The 12,143-nt window shown below is 38.6% G+C and overlaps 1 protein-coding gene across 1 annotated transcript in view; it reads left to right on the plus strand.

Annotated features, from left to right (window-relative positions):
- LTBP3 (latent transforming growth factor beta binding protein 3) overlaps positions 1 to 12,137 on the plus strand; it is a gene marked incomplete in the record, with an annotated part of 88,198 nt that extends 76,061 nt beyond the window's left edge. Inside the window, 2 exon segments of the mRNA XM_072422963.1 lie at positions 6,063 to 6,194; positions 10,644 to 12,137. Coding sequence (XP_072279064.1) covers positions 6,063 to 6,194; positions 10,644 to 10,795 — 284 coding nt within the window.
- Positions 12,138 to 12,143: the final 6 nt, after the last annotated feature.

Genomic DNA, 12,143 nt, shown 5'->3' on the forward strand with positions numbered 1-12,143 from the left:
TGCCCAAAACTGGACTGCATATTCCAGATGTGGTCTGACCAATGCTTTGTACAGGGGCAGGATTATGTCTCCATCTCTGCAGTCTATTCCTCTTTCAATACAAGAAAATACTTTGCTAGGTTGAAAGAAAGATTGCAGCTTGACATGGCATGCTTTAAATAGGTCTATGATCTACCAGATCCTTTTCTATTACTAACTCCCCCTTTCAACTACCCTATTTTGTTTGCCAGACTTCTAGCATTAGTGAAAAAGCTCTTTAAAACATTGGTGCATTTACCAGCACTCTTTGCCCAGATCCATTTGTTTTTTAGTACAATTAGTACTGCACAATCCAGTGTTTGTGTGTAACATGGGAAAATCCTCCACTAGTGACAGACCGCATCTGACCTTTCTACCTTCTTACTTAACTGTCTCACCCCCCTCTGTCCTAGTTTAAATAACCCCCCACCATTCCCCTAAATCTTTCCCCTAGCACAGCAGACCCCCGTCCAATTAGGTGCAAACTATCTCTGGCTTAAAGTTTTTACTCCAATGAAAAGTCAGCCCAGTGCTCTAAGAACCCAAACCTTTCCCTTTTACACCAAGACCTAAGCCATGCATTTAGCTGTGTAAGCTCCCGCTGCCTTTCCTGTGTTGCACATGGCACAGGCAATATTCCAGAGAATATAACCTTGGAGATCCTTTCTTTCAACATGAAACCTAATTCTTTAAACTTTAAATTTTTAGAGACCCTCCATATAGAGACCCTTCTATATATCATGTAATTGGTTCCAATATGAACCAAGGCAGCTGGCTCATGCCCAGCTCCTCCCAGTAATTTGTCCACTCGGTCCACCACATGCCGAAACCTGGCACCAGGGAGACAGCATACCATTAATTTGAAAAGATCCGGGTGACAAACTTTTCTATCAGTCTTCCTGATCATGGAATCCCTTATGACAACCAATTGTCTGCACCTTCCTGCATTGCCATCCCCACCCCTACTAGATGTGCTGCTCTTCCGGCTGTCAGGGGTAGCAGGAACACCTATGGTTGCCACCACTGGATCTGCCACCTGCACATCTTCACATAGCTTTGCAAATTTGTTAGGGTGCTCAAACACAGGGGTAGCCTTCCTTTTCTGGGGGCCCCTACCCCTCTTTCTAACTACAGTAACCCAGCTCCCTACATGTTCAACCTCTGTTTAACCTCTCCACCCTCCACATCTAAGCCATTAACTACCTGCTCAGTAAGTAGGAGACCACTCCTAAAGTGATCCAGTGATTTCAATATGCAATGCATGTTGCAATGCGCTTTTCCAGATCTCTAATGTGAGTTTCCAGAAGAGCAACTTGCCCACATCTGTCACAGCGTTATTCACCTAGGAGCTGTTGCTCCATTTGTGCATACATATGACAGACTGTGCACTGATCAAAACCTTCCATCTTGCTGCCACTCATTGTCCCAGTTACAATAATTAATAACTTCACGGCGTTATAAAATATTACTTAGAGTTTGTATTTACTTTAAAGATTAAACTCGTTTTGTTTTCAAACTCCACCTATGCCTCTTATTTCACCAGCCAAAAAGGAGCAAGCTCAAGGTGAGTTTACCCTGAATTTATATCACTTGTGGAACCTTGACTCCCCCCCCCCCCCTAATTAGAGGTCAGAAAGGAAAATTAGAGGTAAGAAAGGAAGCTCTGGCACAAATTTTGCTTTTGATACCATAAACGACTTGATTTCATGTCACAAATCATAAAACCTTTTTAACATTTGGCCTCGCCTTAACCATCTTAGTTCAGAAAAATAAACTATGTCACCATAGTTAGCATCCATATTTTTAGGGGATTCCTGGAATTAGCAATGATTCATTCCTATGGCCTTTATGAAATTCACAGCCTTGATGACAATTTGCATGACATCATCCACTTTTAAAACTTTTGTGCATAAATTTTCTTGAAGTACTATGTAAGGATACTTCATCAAAAGTAAATTTCCAGCAGTAAGTACTCCTCTTTCAATTTCACAGTTCTTTTTTTTTCTACCATCGCCGGGGCACCATCAGTAACTATACCAGATATGTTAACAATAAACAGAGAAAATTGCTTTACCATACTTTTTACTGCTTTATATAAATCTCTGGATTTAGTTGTGTCTTTTAATGGCACTAAAGAGGACATCTCTTCACTGACAATATATTCGTCATCAATACCTCTAATAAAAAATGGCAAGTTGAGCCATATCTGCAGCATTAGTGCTCTCATCTATGGCAAAAGCAAAATATTTAAAATTAGCAGCTTTACTTTTCAAACATCTTTCAACAGATTTTGCATTTTTTTCTGTTCGTCTAGCTATAGTCTGGTGAAACAAACTGATTTTTGAAATATCTCCATTTTTCAGGTCAAATTATATCTGCCACACTTTCCTTACATTGCTTAATAAACTCACTATCAGTAAATGGTTTTGATTTTTTTGCTAATAAATATGGTACCACATAACTAGCTTTTACAATAGTAGCTTTTTAAAATAATTTTTTTGTTGGCAAGACAGACTTTTCTTTAGTTTCATAATTTTGTCCTTACAAAACATTCCTTGGCACACAGAATTTGGCAGCATGTTTTTGCATATAATGTCTTTAAAATATAGTCTTTGAAAACTTGCATAAATTCTCCACAAATTAAGTGCCTTACTGTTTGCCTCAACAAAAATGTCCACTTTGTTTGAACTCTTTTCCTCCCTCCCTAAATTTTCTTTTTTTTTGTTTTCTGATTTCTTTGAGATGTTGTGGAAGCCATGCTAGCAAAAAATAGGGACTGAATGTATTATGCTGATTGTAAAATGGGGTTGGCAACCTGTAAGGCACCTCAGAAGGACTGCTTAGGAATGCTGACCTGCCTTTCTCTATAACATGAAAGGGTGTCTTTTGCAGGTTGATAAGTTGTAGTACTGTAGATTAATTTCTTTGTTTCAGCTATTGGAAGCCCCACACCCAACTCACACAAATACACTATGAGCAAAATAGAGATTTAATTTAGCATTATTATGCCATTTGCTAAATGTAGCACATGATGCATGAGGTAGTGAAGAGATGGAGGAATGCTTACCTTGCTTTCTCAATGCCATGAAATGCTCTCTTTTGTAGGTTTATAGGTTGTAGTACTGTGGTAATAATTCCTGTGTTTACGCTATTGGAAGCCCCACACTGCATGTACCGGTAAACAAATGCACTATGAAAAAAAACCAAGGATTGTATTTAGCATTATTATGCCAATGCGATCATAGAAATTTGCTCCGGGCCGCATTCTCAGCCATCCTGCGCCACGGGTTGGACACCCCCGTTCTAGAGGAAAGTGAGAACACCATAGGGGGGATAGTCCAAGAATCAATGAAACAGAAAGACATTTGAAAGATACACAGTTTCCAAAACAGAAATCTAGGATGTTTATTTCATTACAGCTAAATGCCAATTTTAACACATTTGTATCACTAGTGACATGAGAGATAGAGAAATTAAAATTAGAATACATACCTTCGAGGAATTTAACTTACCGACAACATCTAGTGCTACAGTTGTTACTGAAAAATGTTCATATGACAGTTACAGGTAATCGAGTTCTGCAATATCTTGTAACTCTTAATGACCAAGACAAGCTCTGCTGTTGTTTCTTTTTGCATATCAAAGCACAGCTTTCTCCAGAAGTTAATAAACATCTGTCTTAAAAGCATTCATTAAAAAAATGTACCTGTTCTGAATTACATACAAATTCAACTTAAGAACAAACCTACAGTCCCTATCCCGTATGTAACTCGGGGACTACCTGTGAACCGCCTCATAAAGGCAATTGGTTATGGTTGTAATTATTAATGAGATGTGGTAAACAAATGTATTTAAGAATCTTGGTAAATAAAGATTGGTATGAGGAAGTGTCCTTTGAGATTATACAGGAGCACAAACTTCAGTATCACAAATAAATTCATGAAAATAATAATTATGAGGGTGTCATCTGTGGTCTGAGAGTTTTGAAAAGTAGAAAAAACTATTTTTGCTATTTTTTCAGCACTACCAAAAACTCATAAGGATATTAAACTCATAAGACCATTAATTTCATCTATTGGATCCTTAACTGAGAAAATGAGTAGATTAGTGGACTCAATATTAAAACCGCATGTGATATCATTTCCTTTGTGTACCAAAGATATAATTCAGTTATTATGATTGACTGATGTTGTCACGCTTCTAAAGGATATGATTCCTGCTGCAATAGATGTGGAGGCCCTTTACAGTTCTTTACCACATAAAAAAGGTCTACATGCCTTATGAGGCATGTTTTGCCTTATGAGGAGATTGAGCATAAGGCATTTAACAAGGGCGCATTTGTGCTCTATCGTACGCGAACATGTACTGGTATATAGATTACATCCTGCTCTTCTGACTACTACTACTATCTAACTACTACTTTTAGCCTCTGTGTCGTGCTCAAGGCTCTACAGCTGAATCCTTCATCACTGCTGGAGGTAAAAAAGTCTAAGGTCCTGCTCTACCCTATACATAAAGTTGCCTACCTCTGATTACAGAAGTACATCTAAGGTATAGGAGGCTTTATGTGTTTCATGAACAAGGAGGATGGTAGAGAGGAAATATCCAACTACAGTGGCAGGAGAGCAAGGGTCTTCTATCATCTGGTTGACAAAGTAATTACCATGCTGTTAATCATTCTGTTTGCAAAAGCAGATGGGGTAGGGCTAAAGCTGTTTCAGTGTACCTCTGCTACCAACTGATACTAGACTTTTTTTTCATCTGTTCAATGATGTCCATTGTGATGGGCATTCTTGCTTCTTCTTCCAGGATGTTAATTCAGTGCACTTTCCTGTTCTTCATGCCTGTGCAATGCTCTGATGCTTTAAACTCTGCCCCTCAGCTTATGTTTGGCTATGCCAGTCATCATCTACCACCGCCACAATTATAGAAACAAAATAAAAATGCCTTTTCATATATGCCCCTTAGTTCCACGACTTCCAGTTCCATGTAGGTGGATGTATTATAGGACAAGATACATATTTACCCACTCTCTCTTGTTGGATACCAGAAAAGCCCAGGAGAGGTTGTCATGGAGGTATACAGGAAGATGGGGAGTGGAACTTTAAGTGTATCTCAACCCAAGAAAGAGAACACAAAGACACTGCAGGTTACCAGTTTTTAGATGTGGTGACTGGAGTCCCTTCCTTTTTACGGGTTTTTTCCTTCATTTTTACCTTATGCCAATATTACAAGTCATATTCTGGAGTGACAATTCTCAAGTTGGACATGCACCATCAGGTCTTCTAATCCTAAATATTACTATCCTGCTGCTGGGCACTTTAACACTGCTTTATCATCTGTAGTATCCTAATGCTTGTTGAAAAACACCAGCCTGCATACTTTATCTGTAGCAGATTTTGGCCTATTATCCCTGCATAAAAATAGGGTGATGCTGGCTGGTCAGTTGATTCATAATGAGAGCTTGATAGAAATTGGCCAGTAGCAGGACAGTTAAGATTAGCAAGAACTGGAACAGCCACACATTTCTATTTGCCTGACAAATTAGGTCTATAACATCCAATAACTAAAAATATCCTTTTCCAAACTGAAATAATAGTATTAGATTGCTTCTACTGTATGTAAGCTGAACTAATTGTAAAAAAAAATAAAAATATGCAGTTAAGATTAATAATAATAAAAATAATAAGGATACTAATAATCAGTAAAATAATCAATATATGCACCAACATATTACACAGTGCTGTACATTAATTAGGGGGTGCAAATTACACTGCTGCTGAGAAAATTGTTCAAGTTCCTAAAAGAACAGCTTTAAGGCTTCCCTCAATCATTCTATTAAAAAAAAAAAAAAAAAAAAAACTTAAAATAACTTTCAGATCTTTAAGGAACCCCTACTGTATTGACTATATTCACAACTTGCAGTACATTAGTGTGGTGGTTAGTAATAAGAATACCTCTTACCAAGTAAGAACTTGAAAAACAGCTTTGGTCTGAAACTATAATTTTTGCTACTTTCATGTACCTATTTTTTATTTTTCCAGATGGAGATAGCTCAGAAGAGGAGTCAAATGAGTGCCCTTGTGTGAATGGTCGCTGTGTGAAAGGCCCACATGGGTTTTCTTGTGAGTGCCATGGAGGTTTCCAGTTAGACATTACCCGGACCCGATGCAATGGTGAGGCAAATTTTGTTTTTTATCATTATGTACCTTATTTTTTATATAATCAGCACACATATTTATGAAAAAAACTAGTTGTATAAAACTAAACACAAATGAAGCAAAAGTGCATTAGAAACCATTTAGTGTTTTAAGGATAACAGCTTGGTTGGTTGGTGAAGCAGGGTGAGGGAGATGCAACTGGCCACATCCAGCATGGGAGCTAGGACTTGCCCTCCTGGAGAGCAGGAATAAGGAATGGTAGGGAGATTGTGGTATTAGTAAAACTACCTACTTTTTGCGTGATGTCATCATAACACATACTGTTCTCACTTGTATTTTAGCTACATCTTTTGTCTGCTGATTGACTGCTGACAGTGTTGAGAAATGATAATTGTAAACAGCCAAGTATTATGTCATGGGTATACTTTGTGACAATTTTTGTAAATATCGATGGGTTTAATTCGAAGTGTACAAAAAGAGATAACACAAAGACTTGTAGGTAAAATTAAAGAGTATAATATTTAATTGTATAAAGACAGGTAGATAAAACAAAGTAATAATATATAATTAGATATAACAAAAGAGATTTATCTGCAGAAGTGAGTTACAGTTGGCCAAGGACTTAATAAACATGTTGAATGCAAGTTCTGGTTGAGACTCCAGATTAGGTGTTGAACTTTGTTTTAAAATACATAGGAGCTGACACACTGGCCAGTGCTTGATCAGTACTGACTGATGATCATTCTCTAACCACCATGTGACCTTATAAGGATGCCAGAGAAAGGATGAGTTGCTGGGCAAATTTTCTCCTGATGACCACAGGCACCAGAAATGATTTCCTCCTACTGATAAGAGTACATAATGACCCTACACTGTATTTACTGCCTCAACATTTGCTGGTTACCAACATTGTAGTTTCTGACTATTTTGATTTAGTTGTTGTTTAAGGTAGTCTTAGACAACCCCCATTCTCTCTTCCATTCTGCAGGTCACACCTGCCTACCTGTTGTGGTAGGCATGCTGGATGACAGGCAGATGGAATGTCAGGGTGCTCTGTACCAGGGTCCGTGGGTTTGTAATAGGCCCACATACAAAACCAAAAGCCTGTAGGTAGACTGGAACTGGGTCAAGAAGATAGGTTGCCTTACTTAAGAAGGTTATCCCAAAGTCGTAAAAGGTCGGTAGTAAGACATGGCAGAGGATTAGACTGATGTAAAAGAGAGAGGTCTATCCATGGGAGAGATCTAAGACCCACCGGTGAAAGGTTTTCCTTAAGGTTTTCCTTAATAAGGACCCAAACTTCCTATCCCTATTGTGGATCAATCAATCTGGTCAGTACTGAAGCCTTATAATATGTTGTTAAATCCGGTACACCCATTCCCCCCCTCTAGATTTAGCTAATGCTAGAGTATATTAAGCTATGTGAGGACGTCTTGCCTTCCACAAGAAAGTCCGGAATAGCCTGTACAGTTTACTGAGAAAAGAAGCAGGTAAGTAAATGGGGACTGTCTGGATCATATGGAGTAATCCAGGTAGAACATCTATTTTGAGACTGTTAATTCTTGCAAACCATGAGAGGGGTAATGACGAGTATTTCTGTAAATCTGAGTGTATTTTAATGGATAAGGGAGCATAATTATAAGCAAAAAAACTTGGAGGGGTCTGAGGGAATAAGGATCCCTAGATATTTAGCTTCATTACAAAACCTGAAAGAAGTATTTTTATAAATGGATGTAGCTTAATCGGGCTTTAGGGATATATTAGGAACCTCTTATTTAGAAAAATTTACCCTTGCTATAATTGCTATAAGTCCTGAACTGTTGGAATTCCTTCAGAATAGAAGGAATGGAGATGTGTGGGGATGTAATGTAAAGCAAAAGATCGTCTGCATATAAAGATAATTTATGATGAGTCGCCCAACCCTATGCCTTTGACATCTGTAGTGCCACCGCCAAATGCTCCATAATCAGAGCATACAGCAATGGAGACAATGGGCAACCCTGTCTGGTGCCATTGTATATCCTAAAAGGGTCAGACAAGGAGCCAGTAAAGTCTTACTTTAGCCAATGGGGAGGAATAAAGGGCCGCTATTTTCAAAGTCATATTAGGTCCCAACCCTACCTGCTGTAAAGCTTTATGAAGGGCCAACTAACCCTGTCGACCCCTAAAGCCTTCTCAGCATCTATAGATAACAAACACATAGGGATCCTGGAGGCTTTCGCGTATTGAGTCAATAAAATGGTTTTGAGGGTGTTATCTCTTGCTTCTCTTCCAGGAATAAAGCCAGCCTGATCTTTATGAACAAGGAAAGGCATATAGTAAAATAGTGTATTGGATAACAATTTAGAGAACAATTTACCATCCACATTGATTAACAAAACGGGCTTATAATTTGAACATACAGTATGGTCTTTGCCCGGTTTCAGAAGAACCATAATATGGGCCTCCAGGCTTTGGGATGGGAAGGGCGTGGCCCCTGACACAGAATTATAAACTTTTGTTAAAAAGGTAACCAAGTTTAGGGCTTGTAGCATGTAAAACTTGGGAGTGAAGCCGCCAGGGTCAGGGCTTTTGCCTGAGGGTGTGAACCTAATGGCCGCCGAAACCTCTTCTTCCGTAAATGGAGATTACAGCGCAGATATTATCAATATTGCCAAAGGAGCATGTAAACAATAATACTTCAGCTCTATAGGTGACTTTAGCTAGACCCAGTCCTCATGATTATATCACAGAAACCACCAAAAACTGTAAAATCAATCCATTATCTCATAAAAGATTTCAAAAAATTAAAAAAAAAAACAGTAACTTTCTCATATTACCAGTCCAGACCACAGAGGAGAAGATATTTAAGATAAAACTAAAATCACAATCAAAAGGTTAGTGCCAAATGTCTGCCATTGCTAGAAGAGCTGTCAATGATCTTGGGAGGCGGAAGCCTCAGACAGAGGATCCTGGCTGGAAGGTGGAACACCAGAAGCTGTTGCCAAAGAAGAAGGAGAAGGAGGTGGTTGGAGCACAGATGAAGAAGGTATCACTTGGGGGCCCCAATGTTGGGTGGGTAAAGCCAATCTGGTAGTGCCACTGGAGGTAGTTATAGATCCTCAAGGAGTCAAGGTAGGTCAGCTGGGTGGCGGAATACATTATTCCTACCTCCTTTCCGGTAATAAGATATAATGGGTAACCCCATCTATAAGGGATGTTTCTTTCTTTCAGAACCAGTAGTAACGGCTTTAGGGCCCTGCGGAGATCCAGAGTAAATTTGGATAGATTAGGCAAAAGTTGGATATTAGCTCCTGCATATTCTATAGATTCAGCTTCTCTAGGCTTCCTCATGATGTCCTCCTTGGTACGGAAAAAATGGGTTCTGCATATGACATTTCTTGCTCTTGCAGTGTCCTTGCTGTGTGGGCTGAATGTTCTGTATACACGGTCACGGTCATCTCTAGATCTACGTCAGAAGGTACATTCAAAAGCTTAGAAAAGATGGAGCTTGCTGCCAGTGTCAGCTCTGAGTTGGGAACAGATTCTGGTAACCCCCTGATGTGGATATTATAAAGTTGGTTACAATTTTCTTTATTGTCATGCAATAGAAAGAGAGCATTTATCTGCGCTTCGTGACGATCCAAAATTTCGCTATGGGAGGAAACCTGCATGGTTATTTCAGCACATTTTGCTTGCAGTACTGTGGTGGTATTAGTCACCTGCTGAAGTGATTTCTGTAGGGCCTGAAATTCAGTTTTACAACTGGCCTCCAGCCCATTTAAACCAGTGTGTAAATCTTGCCTGGTCAGTACAGCCCTTAAATGGGCTTTCCAATCCCACTCCTTCTCACCTGTACATAGCGGAGAACCAGAGGGTGAAGTGTCCTCCATGGTGCCCAGCATGTTGGGGCTTCTTACAGGGGATTCAGCTGGCTCTGACACAAAAAGGCAAGAGGAATCCTCTGTTTATGTTGCCTGGAGTGCCTGATCGTGGGGGGGATGTAGCTTGTGGACTGATGCCCCGCGTTTTGGGATTCGGTACCGTGCAGCCAGCAACTCCAGGCACCAGTATTGCCCGAATCCTTCCCCTTCTGACTTCCCTTGGTCTTCAGTCCCATTTAAGCTAAGATTTAGGCACCGATGGTGCTAATATGCGGTGGATTTCCCTCAGGCCAGCGAAGCTTGGATGGTATGCGTCCTACTCCACCATCGGCTAGCCACGCCCCCAGAAACAAGGATTTTATTGCCCAAAGCATAACAAAAGTTTTTGATACACGATAAGTAAAGTTAGGGTTTACATCAACTTTAAATTGTGAGCTAAGTACTCATATATATTATAATAATTTGCTGTTAAAAATAGGGACACTGAGAAAAGCTTGCAACACATCACGAAAATAAGGTTAACTCATTCTTTGAAAACCTGAATGACTTCTGCATGAATATTAATGTCAGTGCTATTAATAACTTGTTTTTATTCCTACAGATCTGGATGAGTGTAGACAGAAGAATCCAAGAGGATCTCTTTGTAAAAACAGCCGATGTATAAACACAGTGGGATCGTTCCGATGTGTGTGTAAAGTGGGTTATACGCGATCCCGACACCCACATATCTGCATACCGCAGAGGAAAAGATAGAGTTTCTATCAAAAAGGGGTGGTCAAAAGGGGTTGAGTAAGACTTTGAGTAAGAAGAAACGCCTAGGAGAAAAAAAAAGGACTGCAAAATATATTTTGTACAGCAGGGCACTGCTTCTGTAGTATTCAAAGTCAAAATTTTTATTTATAAAAGGGAATTTGTACATGCCCTTCCTGTACAGACATGAAGCCTAACAATTTTCATATTCAAATTTAAATATTTTTTAGCAACATGAACCACTGTGTAAGTGTGTTTATGAATGCATATACTAAATGTTTATGTAAAGACATATTTATAGAATACAGACTTTCATTTACATTTAATTACTATCTGTGTATATGAACATGCATATGTACATTAATATGTATGTAAGTACCTAAGGTTCTAAATGTAGCAATTGGAATTTATTGGAGTTTTTTGATAACATATAAAGAGTAATGGTGTTCAGTTGCCCAGGAAGCCTATATTTATAAAGGATATCTAAACTCAAAAACAAAAATGGTATATATTGGAGCTTACCAGTCCTTGTTGCTTTTGCTAGAATTGCAGAAATGTGTCAGTGTTTTTTCCTGTAAGCTAAACTTTTTCAAGCAAAACTAATGTTATCTGCTATCATTTGAATAAGTGAATATAGCCACCCTTATGACAGGATGCATTTTAATGTTTTTTGCAGTACTGCCATGCAAAAAAGAAGGGAAAGGGCATAAAAATAAAAATAATAAATTTGTAGTATCTAAGGACTGATAAGCTGCAATATATTCATCTGCTGTTTTTAGGTTTAAATGCAGAGAGAAAATATGGCACTGCAAATATTATCTGTCACAACCAAGCCTTCCACCCTGCTCTGGAAGCTGTTTTCTGACTCCCTAAAGATGTGCTAGTTCTTTGGCATAATATACATATCTAGCATGATGTATTTGTCCTATATATTACCACTGCACATGTACCCCTGATAAATGAAGCAGGTCAACAGCCATTACGAATAGCTTCTAAAGAAATCCATAAATTCAAACTCAAAAGGGAAAAAACCCGAACTTTGTATAACCAGGAGCTCGCATGCCGATATCTCACCAACAGAGTTCCTGTGAGATATAAGAACTTGTAAGGTATTTTAACTCTTTAGTGCCACTAAAATTAGCATATCAGTTTTGAAAAGACTGATCTCAAACGTTTTAATTATTGATATAATTTGTTTTCAATAATTTTTATTAATTTTTTAAACAATTTTTAACCACAAAACAGGTCAATGTAGCATACAGTGTAAATATCATGTCTATAAAATTACAAGTATTGAAATCAGGTATACCATGTTTCCCCGAAAATAAGACACTGTCTTATATTTTTTTGG

The sequence above is a fragment of the Pyxicephalus adspersus genome, chromosome 9 (genome assembly GCF_032062135.1).
Source record: "Pyxicephalus adspersus chromosome 9, UCB_Pads_2.0, whole genome shotgun sequence".
Classification (NCBI taxonomy): Eukaryota; Metazoa; Chordata; class Amphibia; order Anura; family Pyxicephalidae; genus Pyxicephalus; species Pyxicephalus adspersus.